This window comes from Pundamilia nyererei, unplaced genomic scaffold, assembly GCF_000239375.1.
Source record: "Pundamilia nyererei isolate P.nyererei 1_Seehausen unplaced genomic scaffold, PunNye1.0 scaffold00384, whole genome shotgun sequence".
Lineage (NCBI taxonomy): Eukaryota > Metazoa > Chordata > Actinopteri > Cichliformes > Cichlidae > Pundamilia > Pundamilia nyererei.
The window spans coordinates 225,749-242,724 of record NW_005187785.1 but is presented as its reverse complement, the minus strand read 5'-3'; the positions used below and the strand labels follow the sequence as shown (position 1 = coordinate 242,724).

General features: G+C 46.0%; 1 protein-coding gene across 6 annotated transcripts in view; it reads right to left on the bottom strand.

Annotated features, from left to right (window-relative positions):
* znf423 (zinc finger protein 423) overlaps window positions 1-16,976 on the bottom strand; it is a 129,272-nt gene that overhangs the window by 75,521 nt on the left and 36,775 nt on the right. Inside the window, exon 1 of one of the 6 annotated variants that reach the window (XM_013915866.1) lies at window positions 11,583-11,658. The exons of 4 other annotated variants lie outside the window; for them this stretch is intronic. In XM_013915866.1, the coding sequence (XP_013771320.1) occupies window positions 11,583-11,643 (61 nt within the window). In that variant the 5' untranslated portion in view covers window positions 11,644-11,658. Of the gene's footprint in view, window positions 1-5,318; window positions 5,374-11,582; window positions 11,659-16,976 lie in introns of those variants that run through there. One more of the 6 variants, XM_013915867.1, reaches the window with a different exon arrangement.

Here is a 16,976-nt window from a genome sequence, read left to right as displayed (position 1 = left end):
CACACACACGCACACACACACTCTCTCACACACACACACACACACACACACACAGTCTAATCGAGTGGTGAGAGCAGAGAAATGGAACTGGCCCTTTGACTGACTGGGCTTCATTGTGCTCTCATGCCTTTCGGGGGGCCCCTTGTATGCCCACCTCTATCCCAGCCCCTGTATTCCTCCCGCTCCTCCGTGATTCGTCTCCAGCTCCTCACAACCAGCCCGTCCTTTCTCGCTGTCACTCTGCATTCCTTCATTTCTGTGACGGTTGTTTTGTTCGATGCAAACATTCAAACACAGCTGATAAAATTTCATCTGCGTTCAGTTGGTTAGTAAACTCCTTTCCCATCATGCATCAGCCAGCGCCTCCATCCAGCACAAACACCTGTAACAGATTGATCTCCCTGAGCAAACCCTGATGTCGACGTTCTCGCCCCCTCTCACTCCTTTCTCTCACTCTCTCTCATTTCCACCCCCTCCCCTCTACAGAGCAGCAAGCTAAAAGCACAAGCATGCCCCAAAAATTAATTTAAACGAACGAATTAAATTAAAAGCAAAGCCTCGGGAGTTTTATTATGTACTAATGTTTGAACCGTTAACTTGGATTGTATTACTAAAATATGCATAATTAAGGGCTGGTGGGGCTTTTATTACGTCAAAAAAGAAGAGAGAAAAAACACATATTTCACTAATGGAACAGATTTAATGGGAAAAACTGAGTATGTGAGATGCAAAGGTGAGTAACAGAGCGGTACTCGGCGCAGTACTGGTACACGGTGGCACACAGCTAAAACCACAGTGTGTAAATCAGCTCTGATCAGCTGTTTTCAGCATGATTTAGCACATAGAAAAATCAAAGAAATCCCAAGGACGTGTGATTATTACAGCCATATAATCAGTCACATAATTACAGTTACTGGAAACAAAAGAAGGGTGTAGTGCTGGGCGATATGGGAAAAATATTTATCATGATATGAATTATTTTATATCACGATAACGATATATATCACGATATACCACCTGACCTGCGGTCATCTGGAAAGTCCGCAGTCTGTAAACGGCGAGCGCAGCGTCTTTGTTAATGAAGCGGATGGTTACGCTCATGCAGGGCTGCGTATCTCTGCTCGTCCACAGCTCAGCAGCCAAGGCTTAATGCACGACACTGCAAACATCCTGCTCTACTTTGGCCCGGCATGCGTCGTATAAGCGAGGCAACTCGACTTTACTGAAGTGCTTACGACCGGGCATAACGTACCTCGGATCAAGGACTTTGACGAGGTCACGAAAGCCGTCCTTCTCAACTACATAAACAGGGCCATGCCTTTGCAAATGCAACGCGAGACGGCGCCTGTGATTTGTTTATGGCGCTGGGACGTTTTCTCATAAGGGCCTCGTGTGAAAGGCTGCTGCATCTTCAGCTGGTATAGTTTTTCTTTTCCCAACTTGCTCCCGTCGTTCCACAGCTTGGTTTAGCTCAAATTTTCTGGATTCTTGAGTATTCTTTTTCCTGGACCTTCTGTAGGTGATAGAAGAGATTTGTTGGTTGCCATCGGGTCCTGGAATAGTTTTATAGCATAGCTTGCAAATGGGCGTCTTCTGCTCCGTGTTGGTGCTGTTGAACCTAAAATGTCACCAAATCACAGACGTACCCCCTCTTTTGGTAAAAGTGCTTCTTCTTGGGCTGCCTGTCTCTGCCTGTTGCATGTCCGGGCATGAAACTGCAACCTGTCGCACGTCCATCGTTTTGAGTTACTGTAAAGCATATCGCAAATCCGGGTGCACGTAAAGCAGCACCATGTCGCAAAACCACAAGATGGAGTTTCTTTGCCAAAAATATCTTTTTTTTATACTTTATTTTCTCTTGCATAAAGTTAAGAGTATGTATAGTGAGAAAACAACACTAATACATTTGCCACAGGCTATTTAACCCTTTAAGACCTGCCATAGAACCAAGTCTGCCAGATTATATTTTTACATGCTGTAGTGCCATTTGTGTGAGCATTTCAAGTTGCTATATATCAATGCAACCGTTATAGCCCAAATTTTAATAATATGTCTGCATTAAGTCCAAAGTAACTACATAAATTGCAAAAAAAGTGCAATAAACTACAAAAATTTGAAAATTGTTTTTGTTTTGTTTTTTTACATATATTTCTAGTTAGAGAAATTTAAGAGGTTTATCCCTCAAAACTGTGAATACAAAAAAGTTGCACAAAATACGCCGCCCTTAAAGAGCTGCTTCTTCGGCGCTATGCCCTCTCCGACGCTGAACGAGCCGAAAAGCTCCTCAACCTGTCAGGCTTGGGTGGCGGTACCGCGCTCGAGCTCATGGAGAACATGCTATCGTTGCTCGGGCCAGATGACGGGGGATTCCTCTTCGCCCACCTCTTCCTCCGCCAACTACTGGCCGCCGTGAGAGCGGTCCTCGCAAACTCAAAGACGTTTCATAGAGCTGGAAAATAAATAAGCGGCAGACAGAACGTCCACAACGTCACTTCCGGTTTCCGGCAGGTAATGGCGGACATGCGATCGTTCGCGCTGACGTCTATTCCAATGTAGGAAGTGTTACGAGCAGCTGATTGGATCGGCAAAGCTTCTGGAATATTATGTTTTTCTTGCTGCAAGTGCTTTTTATGCAGTTTTTGCAAAGCTTTATGTGGAAAGAAACCGTGGCCGAGGACAAGCTGATGGCATAAGATGTAAGTACAACTCCTCCGGTTTCACATGCTTAAAAAATTATTGCGCTAGCTTACGCGGTTCCAGTTCTACAGAGATTTAAAAATAGTCACACAAAATGGAGCGTGCCCACTCCGACCGGCTTTAAAGGGTTAATGATATATTTTATGTAACAATTTATAAAATTAGGTTAGAAACGATAGAAGACAAATGGCACAATAGACACTTTTCTGTCATTCACACGATATATATCGTCACGTCGCCCAGCACTAGCAGGGTGGATTCATTCTGAACCTGCTGAGAACTGGACACTCTTTCAAAAGGCCAGACAGCTGTTGTGAATATATTTAGCATCGCTTCTTACTGCAGCTTGTGCTGCACGTCGTGGCTCTGATGTTGTGCAGTATTACACCTGTGCTTATGATTATACGCAGCTAAATCTCCACATATTCATGTCATAATATCTCAGTAGACATGACAACTAGAGACTGGAATTCAGCATAAAAACCTGTATTACAGTGTGAAGTGAGGTCAGGCTGTAATTCCACAAAAGTGTTGTATACAAAGCTTACATAGCATTACCACACAGAACAACTAGTATCATGTAAAGTGAACAAAAGCGGGACATGCCTGTTTGTAATCTTAAGGCTGTAGCTCACGAGGTCACCTGCTAACTGGAAGGTTTGTGGTTCGATCCCAGTCTGCAGACCCAGCTACCCTCTGATGAAGCGTGAATGAGACATGTTTTATAAAGCAAAGGCACTCTACACCAACCAGTCCCTTTTCCCAAAAATCAGGAGGATTATCTGTTCTTTAATAGGAGTGAAAATGCACAGCAAGGATTATCTCTATGTTTATATCAGTGTAACAAAAACACCCCAAAAACAGGTCAAATCGTCAGTTAATTTGATTAATTTCCTGTCAGTTTGCACCTCTCTCTCTTTTAAATAAGTCCCACCTGCAGATGTTGGAATAAGTGACTGTGACGGTGTTTCACAAGTACTGCAGTTCACTCCTGCATCGTGTCCCACACCTAAGAGTCAATGTGATGTTTAAAAGCACCTTTAAACATCCAAATCTTTCTGATTCCTATTCAGCAGTGTTAATCCCCACACACACACACACACACACACACACACAATCCCACAGCACTATCTAGCTTTCCTTAACTTTTCCCTCACACTGCTTCTCTTCTATGAGCCTGGGTGTGTTGGTGTGTGTGTCTGTGCGTGTTGTGCTGCAGAATTATTAGTCTTCTCGTCATGTCTCTGATGTGAAGCCCCCCTTATCAGCCAGCAAGCAGTAAGCCCCCCCGGCCCCCCTCTGCAGCTGTCACTACACCCCACCACCACCACCGCACACACTATTCTCCGAGGACAAACTCCCCAATACGCACACCAAATACCCACATACACTCAAAACACGGGCGCACACAAATCTCTGTACACAAGCCTTAGCAGTTTTTGACTCACATTCGCACACACACACAATTTTATCTGCTCGTTCGCAGACCGCACGGCTTGGCAGCCTACAAGGGGGAGAAATATCCACCACCCGTTCCCCCATATCCCTTCAAAATCAGCCCTAGCCTCAACACAATCCCAGGAAACAGGAGCGGGGAACACAGGATGGAAGCGGGCCCACGTAACGGTGCATCTTACTCACGCCGGGCGCTCCCTCCGGCCCCGGCCAGCAGCACAGGAAGGCCTCGGTCGGCCACTGAGCCGCTGGAGTGCAGAGTAATGCTCCAATCGAGCTGCTCTCATTAGAGTCGAAAAAAGTCGAGCGCCCGCCCGAGAAAAAGAAAGATCGACAGAGGCAATAACCACGGCAACTGGCTAATCCAGTGTAAGAGCTCTTTCTGCCTCCATCTTTCCTTGTTGTTGTTGTTTGTGTTGTTTTGTTGTTTAGTCGAGTGCCCCCTTCTTCTGCGCTTCCCGGCAGGCCTGTCTCCTGACTTATTTAGCAGTGTGTTTTCTACCATATTTGAGAAATGAAGAGCAGATTGGTTAATATTTTAAGACATCCCACTTGCAGGGTTGAGGTAGAGACAAAGATGGAAGCAGAGCTGGAGACGAGGGGAGAGGAAAGAGGGAATACGAAGGAGGAATTCTCTTGTTCCTTAACCCCGATTCTAGAATCCATGCTGGGAGCAGAAGCACGCATGAACACACAAACACACACGCAAGGAAAGCCTGCACACAACATGCTGCCTTACAACTGTTAAAGCACATCACTGTGGAGAAGGTATTAGAGAAACATGTGTGTGTCACATCGAAGCATGATGTCTTTCACTGAGTTCATTAAAGCTACCAGTAAAAGGGTTACACAATTAGACATTTTAATAATCAGCTGCATCTGGAAACTGGTTTATTTGAGATGCCAAATAACCATGAATGAACCTGCAACAACCACACGCAGAGACAAACCTGAAGGCGTGCAACCGTCAAGAGCCTGCAAGTATCAAAACACCAGATTGTTCTTTACCTTTCTGTCTAAACCGGCGGTCGTGATAACGAGGCAGCTCCTTCACTGAGAATTAACGAAACGCTTCGATGTCGAGATATAAACTCTTTCCTTTACAAACACCTTTCACTGCAGGTGCAGCTCATTTCCTTCCTGACACACAGCAACAAATCGCTTACCTGCACAAGCCGCACAAAACATGTACAAGAAGTATGCATGCCCTCATGATCGCCATGAGTACACACACACACAAACACACACTTGACAATGGCTCTCCCTGTGACTTCTCAAAGTGAAGTGAATTCCAATCAGGCACTAAGCAGGACAGCTATTTCTAGGGACAAAGGACAAGGAGAGAAGTGAGGAGGGGTGGAAGGAAAGATGGAGAGGAGGGAGGGAAACAAAGGGTTCTGGTAGCACCCAGGGGAGAAGGCCCAGAGCAGCTGACGTCAGCGTCTGTGTGCTCAGTGTTGAGGTGGGGGAAACGGAGCGCGAGGTTGGCAGAGTTGGTCCTCCCCCCCCCAGGGAGGCCTTGAGGCGTGGAGAGAGTGGAGCACAGCTCCCAGCCCCCACATAACCGAGGGCCCAGACGGAAAGCCTGGCAGAAACAGCAGCTCGCTCGGTGGACACAACACTCGGTTGGTTTGAGGAGACAAACAGACTCCGCCTGACCGCTCTGTTAGTGAAATCTTTAGCTCCGTATAAGACGCGTCCGTGCTCGCTCCTTTCTCTGCGCGTCCATTCTCTCAGGCTCCTCTGCACTCTGCTACACCCCCATCCTACAGCCCCAGCCCTCTCCCCGGAGTTTTGCTTTTCTCTGACATTTGGCTGGACAAAGGCGAGTCACACCTGAGCACTGGGTTAAAACTATTATGGGCCCTCTCCCTGTGGTACACTGCCCTTTGCCACCACTGTCTGTGACTGAAACTCTGCGTGTGTGTGTGTGTGTGTGTGTGTGTGTGTGTGTGTGTGTGTGTGTGTGTGTGTGTGTGTGTGTGTGTGTGTGTGCCTGCACACCTGGGTGTACCTTTGTATTAAACTTAGCATACTATGTGTTCAGATTTCCTGCATAGTGTTCAAGGTAAGAAACACGAGGGCAAGGCTGAAGTAATTCATTATAACAACAGAAAAAGAGATAAAGTGTAAATAGGCCATTTTTGTAATATACTGAGTAAGCTGTCACAGTGCAGGCTGCGTAAACCTTTCTAAAAGCTTAGAGTCGGGTATTCCAGGTAAGGAAGGAGAAGTGCAGGTGGAGGCCGAAGGTCCGCTCCGTCTAAGTGACGTGGGACCACGTCAGGCTATTGACCACGTCTGCAGTTTTTCCTATCTGGAAAAAGAATCAGAGATGCACAGATTTGGTGTTTTTCGGTCCACAATAAGACCAACGGGTACAAATAACCCAAGTTCAACAGCAAAGTACACCTGCAATCACTACGACTCTCCAGTTAAAGAAAAATATTAGAGAGTGGTGTTAATGGAAACCATTAGCTCATTAGCCACAGTAAGCTCTTTTTACAACTGTTACTAACTGTAAGTATCACAGCACTGTCCCTCAGGTGACACCTGTCCTTAACAAAGCCACCAAACTCACCACAGGTGACTCAAACTGTTGTTGTTTGCCTCTGTCATTCAGGCAGTCGTTTTCAGAGTTGTGCGTCCACATTGAAAAGGCAGAAAACGCTGACGTTCCAGTCCTGCGCATGCGTGAAATGCAAGAAGATGCGACCTGCCTCATTTCTGTCTGCTGCTTATTTACTTTCCGGCTCTTTGAAACGTCGCGGCAGAATGTCGAGGAAAAGCACAGAGTTTGTTAAATGGACTCACAATGAGGTGGAGTTGTTGCTGCGAGTAACACAAAAGTACAAAGTTGCAAAAGCGAGTGAGAATTAAAGAATTTGAAGAAAAGCTCTCTGGAGCGCGTGCAGACTGATATTAAACTCAAACAAAACAACTGCTGTATAACGCCCTCTGCTATCTTTGTTTAATTGGTCACATGACTGCATCACATGACTAACATGCGTCATCGTTTTCGCTGTCCACACTGCGACGCGAAAGCACGGTCTTCAAATGTATTAGTTTTCGAGAGCGTTTCCAAAACGCTGCGTTTTCCCTCGGGGAGAACAACGCATTAGTGTGGACGTGGTCTCAGTCAGGTTCCAGTTTACATGTAAATGTGTGAAAATTTAGCCACAAATGTAAATGATCCAAAGACGGTGGTCCAGTGTCGGACGACACACAGGTGCCCCAGGATGCTGGTCTAATCAAGAAGGGAACATGTGTATTTATGGAAACTCGAAATGACTGGAACCACTTACAATAAAAACAACACGTCATTCTGACAGAGGGCGGGGCTTAAGGTTACACAAGGGTTTTTTCAGCTGCACATTCAAAAAAAATTAAACAATCTGTAAAGCCATCATTCAAAAGCCACCAATAAAACCCTGCCCTCATTTAGAAAGAGTAAAAAGCCTCGATTACCGCTGAAGTGCACACATAGGTGTGAAACCTGAATGAGGACTTGAACTCCTGCCTTCAAAGTACCAAGTGGAGAAAAACAGCTTCAGTGAAGTGCATAACAAATGTAAAGCATCAAACAGGGTGTGGGAGACAGAGGTGGGGAAAAAGTGAAAGAAAGAGTGGAAAAACAGAGGGAGGGAGGGAGACAGGGGCTGCTGTGGGGCCAGTCACCACAGGGTGGATGTGTGTGTGCGCGAGTGTGTGCGTGTGTGTGTTGGGAGGGCACAGTGGGGAGGTTGGGGGCATGGAGGAAGGGATCAGAGCATTGGGGCCAGCTCCACGGGGAACAGGGATGATGGGGAGAGAATGGAGGAGGCTTGTGGGGGGAAGGGAGACAGGGTGAAAGGAAGGGATGTGGTCAGTTTAGAGTTTGAGAACTCAGCAGGGAGGGACGGCAAGTAGGGAGGGAGGGAGGGAGGGAGGGAGGGAGGAAGGAAGGAAGGAAAGCAGCGAGACACTGCGGTCTGTGTGCTCTAAGAAAGACTGAGGACAGGAGAGAGGAGACGAGACACAGGACAAAATGGTCAAATAAAAGGAAAAAAGCAAAAGTGGGGAGAGTGACGGGAGCTGTGGGCTCTTGGGAAGAGAGAAAGAAGCAGCAGCGAGGGAGCTGAGCAAAAAGGTTCCAGGTGTCAGCAGGAGGGGGGGTCCTGGACCCAGTGGAACGGCCTGTTCCTCATTATCCCGACATCCCCCTCACACACAGCCCCGTGACAACTCTATCCTAACATCCACACATGAAAACATGGAGATACTGCCACACAGTAAACACATGCGTGGATCATGTCAGGTACCTGCTTTCCAAACCAAAACAGGATTACACACAAACAAACACACAACGCGCTTCTAAACCCTCAGCTGTGCTCCAGAGGAAAAATAAAATCAATCACACACTCGTGTTTTTGTCTCACCTCCACACTGAGAACGTGGAAACAGGCAAAGTTTGGCCAACGAAACATTGATTTCATGCAATTTTGTGTAGCAGCGCCATCACAAAGGGGAACCAGCTCCATAATGCACCAGGTTAGTATTTCTGGGTGAGGCGTTTTGTGTTATGTCTAATTTTGGGTTACACATTCACCGATCCCTCAGAGGTCACGTCAGGAAAATCTGCCAAATCAAACATGCAGAGTTCCTGCTGTGTGAACGAGGGAGCAGCCTCATATATTTACTGCCTGGTTCATATCCACAGCAGCGTGTGGAGATATCATCACCACCAAGAAAGGAACGAACGTAAGCCAGCTCAAGTAGTGGTGCGAATGTTTCAACTGAGCCTGCTGTCGCCAATGGGGGGTCCAGTTACACAGTTTAACATACTGCTGCAACAGTTACCTCCAAAAGTCACACCCACACCAACCGTAGCATCTACCTGTGGGCCTTTCCCGTGGGAGTGACAGCCAATCACTGCCTTGCTTTCAAGTTTGTCTTGTAACAAAGATCTGAGAGTCATACTCAGGACAGCAGCATCTCTGTGAGCATCTTTGTGCGACAGCATGAGTCCAACACTCCTGTTTAAAGGGGTTAGGGCAGGGTTAGCAGACGCTCGAGAATGAAAAAAACACGGGGAAAGCTAAACTGCCTCGACTGCGGAGAGCCAACAGACGTTATTTATTCAGAGATATGTAAATGTATATTTCTATAATGTTGCTGTGTAAATATTTGATCAATAAACGCACGGAGACACTCCGAGAGAAGCTGCAAAGCCTTTGGCTGAAGAATTCTAATGAACGTTTGGAGACAGAAGCGCTCGTCTCGATTTCCATGCAAAATCAGACGCGCTGGACTATGGATTTAAGCATTTCCATTTTACACACACACACACAAATATTTACTCTCTGCAAGATCTACAGACAGTCACACAAGGACAGACAGAGAGGAGAGATGAGAGAGACAGAAGAGGGGAAGAAGAAGGAAGTTACATTTTTAATCGAGTGTTTCTTTTCCTCGGAGCAAAGTAGGGCTGAATACAAGAGGGTGAGCTGGTGCCAACACACACACAACACACTTTCTCGTGTCCTTTGGCAAATTCTTCTTTTTCACTCTTGCATTAAGTAAGAAAAAAGGGAAGAGAGTCAAAGTAGGAGGAGAGGGAGGGGGAGGAGTAAGAGGGGGGAAAGGGGGGAAACGAAGGGAAGAAAAGAGAGAGGGGAAGAGAGAAAACGTCCCCGCAGAGTCTTTCTCCCTTCCTGGAGCGAGCGAGGGCCCCTGCAGCGCCGCCTGTGTAATTTCCAGTGGCAGTGAATACAGGTATTAATAAAAGCCCCATGGGGAAGAGCACACAATATAACCCTACATTTTCAGGCATTATGAAAGGAAGCCCCCAGGGGTCCTCGGGCTCAAATTTCTGAGATGCAGGCATTGTAAAAAGACGCCCCCGGGGGAGGACCCCGCAATAGAAATCTGCTGAATTCAAAGCATTTCCAGAGCCCTGGTGGGAGCCATTACTCCCACTGGAGGGGGAGAGATTTTTTCTTCTTCTCCTCTCTCCTTCCAACCGCTCTCTCTCTTTTTTACCAAACATGTGTTGCTGACATGTTGACAGATTGCTCAGTGAGGTGTTTAGGTGCATGCACAAGGCATGTCTGCTGAGACACGAGCTCCATCCCTCTCTCCCTCTCTCCCTCCCTCCCTCCTTCCCTTGCCAGTTCCCAAGTTCCATCCCTCCCTCCCTCCGACTGCAAACCTCTCAGCGCGCCCAAAACTGCTCCCATCCATATTTCATAAAGGAGAAAGTAGGCTGAAAGAGAGAGACGGAGGCAGAGAGAGGACGCAAAGAGTTTAGGCAAGAGGGAGAGAGCGAGGGAGAGAGGTGAGGGAAAAAGCGGAAAAAGGGAAGATAAAGAGAGACAAAGTGGGATCAAGGGAGGGGAACGGGAGGAGGAGAGGACAGATAAAGAGAAATAGAGCGATGTAGAGAGTGGGAGAACTCTGCAGTGAAAAATGAACCCTGTGATGAAAAATGACTTCACAACAACCCTTCTCCGTCTCACCCCCTCCCTGCTATCCCCCCTCTCCCTCTCTGCATGTTGCAGCCCCTCACACCTCCCCCCTTTCTGCTTCTGCCGCTCTCCTCCCTCCATCCCCCTCTCCTCTGGTGCCGGGCTCCTGCTCTCTCCCTGGAAAACCTGAGCGGCAGCCAGCTGTGTCTGTGTGTGCGCTGTGCACTTGTATGTATGCCAAGGGCTTAGCACAGGAATCTTCGGGCCACCCCCGGGTACAGACACACAGAGGGAAGGAAAGGAGGGAGGGAAGAAGGGGGCAGTGGGGCAGAAAGAGAGAAGGGGGGCACATGGCGAAGAACGGGAGGGACGAGTAAAAGACAGGAGGCGAGAAAAAGGGGAAAAGCACATTATTTTTATTTGTTTTGTCAGCCAACAGCAGCTACTGGACAGGAAGTGTCGTCCCAGCGAGCGCCGGTCTGTAATTTTACCTTACACCCCTCCTATCTGTGATCGGTGGTTTTAATAAGAGCCTCGGCCTCGCAGGTCTCAGCTGCTATCCCGACGACAGACGCGGCGAGGTGCGTGTGCGCCTCTGCGTGTGCGTTTGTGACAGCGGGTGGCGACAGACGGTGAGAGCTTAGTTGTGGGAAGACGTCCCGCGGGAGGCAAACCAGCCACCCAAGGGCCCACGCGCCAACAGACACGCTCTCCCCCCTGCTCCGTGTGCTTCTCCTCTTCTTCCCTTACCCCTCCACCGAGTTTGGCCTCCACGCTCCACCCTCCTCTTCACCCGTCTTCATTCGGTCCCCCGCGACTCCTTCCCAATTCTCTTCTTTTCCTCCCTTATTTCCTTCTTTATCTCCTGCTCCCTCCCAGCTAGACAGGCTCCCTGGAAATCTGTGCTCTCTCCCGCTGAGAGAGGAAAAAGAATAGACCAGAGTGCAGCTGTATGCGCTCAATTACCACAGACCTCACAAATACCTTCAGAACGAATATGCGCAGTATCCCGCTCTCTTCCTGCACGGACGCACACATTCACCATTTTCCACCCACACCGTCTCACCCAGCCACTCGCTGGGTTAATGACTTGCTATTTGTCACTGACAACGGCAGTTTCCACCCCCCGCCTTGACTGACAGCTCCCTCGTTGACTTGGAGCCTACCTTCCCAACACTTCCTCCCTCAAGTGCTTTTTACTGGCATCTTTAACAATCTCTCGCCCTCTTGCACTTCTCACTCACACCTAGCATGAGTGTGGACGTTGTTGACTGTGGGTGAGTGTACGCGCAGATCTGTGTGTGTGTGCCATGTATCGTAACAGACAGTGGCCTTCGTAGCCATTTGAATCTCTAAACACATCACACTGACTGATCCTGGAATGCTGCGGCCTGCGAGACAGCTTTTGGGTTTCCTTAATAGGATGTGGGTGTCTGCTTGTGTCTGTGTGTTCATGTGGCAGAGGAAGGCCAGAGAATGTTCTCCATTTGATCTGTAGGAGGCTTTTTTTCTGCTCCTCTTCTCCTCGGGGAGCCTCTGCTCCACATTCTGACTCCTACCGAGACCCATCAACACTCCCCCGGCTCACGCTCTCAGTCTGTCCCTCTCGCACCGTACTGCACACACACAGGATATAGACCCGCATGCACTAAAAGCAGCAGACACACATCACACATAAAAATATCACACGCTGTATACACCGCAGCCAGTCAGCTCACCCAGAGCCACTAAGGCGTGTGGAAGGGTTGAGAATATAAAGCAGCACCGTGCACTTAAATAAAACGGTGTTACACAAATGTGACAAACTGAGCATTAACGACGTCAGTACAACTACGTGTGCATTAACCATTTGATTACAGGGCACGCTGGAAGAAGCACACACACGCATCTTATTCACAATTCAAACAGCAGAGCCGTCACATAATGCTGCAGTGGAACAGAATAACAACACTATTGTAATCGAGGCACGTAATCTCTATCACACACACACAACCAGCTGAGCTATCAGGCTCATGCACATTAATGTGGCATTACACTGACCAGATGTGTGGGGTCTGTGGGTATGTGCGTGTTTGAGTGGGTGAATACACATTTATGTGTCATTGATCTGTGCCACTGTGTGCGCGCGTGTGTGTTTGTCCAATTTCCACTCAAATTAATGGCGCCTCTTTATAGGCCTTCTGCTAGAGTGGCACTGAATTACTTGGTGCTTCACTCTCGCACCTGGGACCCATTCAGTGTTACAGCAGCAGCTAGCTGCTAACCTGGGACCCATTTGCAACAAAAGTGTAGTTAGCATTACAGATACCAGTGTGTGTGTGTGTGTGTGTGTGTGTGTGTGTGTGTGTGTGTGTGTGTGTGTGTGTGTGTGTAGAACTCAGGACTAACTAACCACTGCTCTCAAGCTACAAATCGAGACTCACAAATGTAGACAAAATAATCCTCAGTAACTGATACTGAAAATATAACTAATGTAACTGAGACTGGCACTAAAATCTGAAAAGTTTAAATATTATGTGACAGAGATTTAGAGACGCAGCAGACAGAACAGAGTGAGTTTGGATTTGTGGGAGGATGACATCATTAAATAGTGGCCTAAGTTTTCATTTACGTCTATTGCACAGGGTAAAAGGACTTCACATAAGAACAACAGAGTAGTAATGGAGGGAGGCCTTATTTCAGGTTATGTGCCATGCTAAAGCTAATGCGTTATCCCTACTATGCAAACTCACCACTTCCTGTTACCATTTCAGAGTAAAAATCTGCTGCATGTTAATGAGTAGAAAACCTTTGTTTGTTTGTTTTTAAACACAACATTTTGTGAAACATCGAAGAGTCCAGAGGTAGAAAAGTCAAATTTGATGACGTGTAGGCGAGGCCTTTAAATGTTTATAGTGACCGTTTGTTTTGGGAGACCTAACATTTAATTCTGTAAATGTTTTTATTTGAGGAAATACAGTAATAAGAGTTTTACCAAGAATGTAAATGCTTTGAGAAATTTGCAGGACTATGGCTGATTTTTTAAAAATCTTCTTTAAATTTGAGTTTTTCTTTTCCTGGTTATGAACTTCAGCACAAAGTCCACTAAAGCTAAAATTTTATTCCTACAAGACATGAAACCCTCTATCAAGAGTGTTCAGGGTTAATGAGGAGCTGTTGTCACGTATCCCATAATTTCTCAACAATATTTTGGGGTGAACGCGAGATTAATACTGAAAAACCAATTTTGGATTTAGTCTTCTGTGTTTTGAGCTTTTTCTTTTTTCTGTCACATAGCATCACCTCTCAGTAACTTTTTTCCATGCTGATTCAAAGCTAACAGCGAGCTAGCATCATAGCTAGCTACTCCTGGCAAGATGGTCCCATCGGTCACCCTCAACCAAGATGGCCGATATCTGAGTCGTTTGGTTTCTGCTCAGAGACAAACATCAAACTACATCAAACTCCAGAATGCACGAACACATTACCTCACTCATGCAGATTCAGAGTGGCGTTTGTTTATTCCCAGCAGTCTTTGCTTCATATGTGTGTGCGTGTGTGAGTCCATGCTTCGACTCCCCCGAGCCTCCACCAGAGAATTCAAAAGGACTCTTTATTCTTCATTTAGCCTTCTCCTCAATAATAACCACAGAGCTGTGGTCCCACCACGAACTTCATACGTACTCTCTTCTGCATGCTCACGTGTACGCACACATAAGACAAATAAACATGTACAGCTTTACACACGATGACACACACCAACACGGAGTAACCCACATGCACAAAACCCCGTACACATCCCACCGAGCCGTGGGATTACTGTGCAATCTCAACTGCTCTTTCTCCGGGGAAAAACATGTTTTTTTATTTCATTTCATTTCTTTCAACTGCGCTAGCTCTCACCCTCCCCCCTTCCTCCCTCAGCTTTCTCACTCAGCAACATGTAGCCCTCCCCAGACTCCTCTGCTGAAATCACAGGCCACATCCCGTGCTCCGACAGCAGCTCTGAGCTGCTGGCCCTGTGATGATCTGAGTGTGCACTCTGTGTGTCTGTGAACTGACATGGACATGTAAAGGAAGGGGTCTTCAACTTTTGAGTTTTTAAGTGAATGTCAGTGTAATATTAATGTAACTAAACAATCCGGTCGTTAAGTGATGACGTGACGAATCCTACTTCCGGGTCTAAAGTAGTCTGCGTTTAATATGGCTTTTGTGTTGTTAACATGTTTAATGTTTTGTATTTTCTTCTATTTGATCTCAAAAAGCTTCTAAAACAGTCAGTGATCCCTGTTGACCTCCCTCGGCTTTTATTACCACTAATCATTTATTTAAGCTCAGTTTTTAAAACCTTAGGATGTAGCTACAGCCCAGCCCATGCAGCAGTATATGAATGACTAACCTCGTATTGTGGATGGATTATCTCAGTTGTTCTCCTGGCTGAAGTTTGGTCCTTTTAGAGAGAAATAAAATGAGTCGCAAAATGTAAAAGCAAAATTTCCCCGCCTGGGCTGCCTTGCGCCTCTGTCTGTTTCAACGTGTAACCCCGCCCCTCCCTCGGCCAGTCGGCTATGAGTGCGCTAGCATACCTGGAGGTCGCTGTTTTAATGAGTGTTTGATGGAAAACGACAAGAGCGGAGTTTGCGCTCTCCAGTCGCATGATAGGTGAGTCCTAGTAAATAATTTTCCGTGTACGTTACACATGCTATTTTTTTATTATTAATTATGATTATTATTTTGCTATCAAACTCGCTGGAGAAATGACTGAAATGCACTGAGTGTGATGCAGTATGGCAGTGCTATTATGGAATATGCTGTGAACTTAGCTAACATTACTTAGCAGTGATATGAGTTAATTTACTCAAGTGAAAGCTTTAAACATTAGCCTGATACATAACTAGCCAACTTAAGGCTTTCTGGTTAACCCTCTGGGGTCGACGGACCCAGAGTCTCCATTTCAACTTGGGTCGAAGGTGCAGACTTCATACTATATACCAGTGTTTAAATTGTGTTGATAGGCCACGTAAAACCGATGTTTGTTTGTTTTTAATAAAACAGTGGCGTTTACTCCGGGAAGAAACGGTTAAAACGGCGTTTCTAAGGAGAGCGCTAGCAGACACGCTTTGCTTGTGAGTGAAAAAAGAAAAAACACTCTTTCCCTATTGGTGGAAAAATTTACTGTGTCGACCAATCAAAAAATGATATGACAACATGTGACATCTGGTTGTTTGCGAAGAGAGGGAAGTTTTAGGAGTGAGCGAAAGAGAGAGAGAGTTTTGATACGTGAGAGATTTGTGACGTTTGCCGTGTTTGGAGTCTCAAGTTAGTGTGTTGTCTTGTGTAGTTAGTGTGTTGTCTTGTGTAGTTAGTGTGTTGTTTTGTTTTGTGTGTCAGTTCCACTAGTGAACGCCACAGTTGCTGCCTTAAAGCCACCAAAGGCAGGTTGCAGTGTAAACGCTGACACAGCTGCTGTCAGACCTGCAGGTTTATCCCTGTGCTGTTCTCATCTGTTACAGTGACACAAACTATTTTTTGGAGTTGCATAAATAATTTGTGTGTCTTCTTATTTGATGCAGAGCACCTGATTGTTCTGTACATAGTTTTAAATGGTTATATGAAAAACATCTGAGCCTTGGCTGCATTTTTAGGTAAATAGTACCAAATAACTTTGTTGTTTGCAAAACTTGTGCATATTTTTAAAAATGTACAATTTCTCTTTGCATTTCAAGTTATGACAATGATTCGTTAAACGTGCCTGTGGTTTGTACAGTCAAAAATATCACTTTCTAGTTGTATTTTAAATTTTGTCTGAATTTAGATAAATTGTGCTGACACAGTTTGTCAAAATGAGAAAATAACAGTTTTTAAAGGTGAAATATGAGGCCAAATCAAAAGTAGTCAGAAACGGCCAGTTACACCCTGGACCCCAGAGGGTTACATGCTAAAAGCAAAGTTGTCACCAAGTACTGTTTATATTTGTGTGTATTGCTGCAGCTTTTTTAAGCATTAACTTGGTGCCTTTGGGTGAAATAATGGTAATATGACTGATCCATATGGTCACTTGTTTCTGTGCTACCAAAGTTCCCCGGCTTTCATTCAAACTGTGTTTGTGGTCAGCACCGACACATTAAACTACTTAAACAGTATAAATGTCTTCAAGCTCACACTGAGGCCTGTGGGGCACAATCAGTGGGGCATTTGTTTTTTCAACAGGAGAAGAATATCTAACAAGTTGATTTGTTCACATTTTCACATCTTAATTTTTAAGTGAAATGTGCATTTTGAGTTTATACGCGATGTATGTAAGGCGACCGTTTCCTTTTGCAGTATTTTTGTGTGGTGTGTTTTTCTATTTCTTAACAAAAGGGGAAAAGGTGTGTGAGCTCACCTAGGATGATTTGT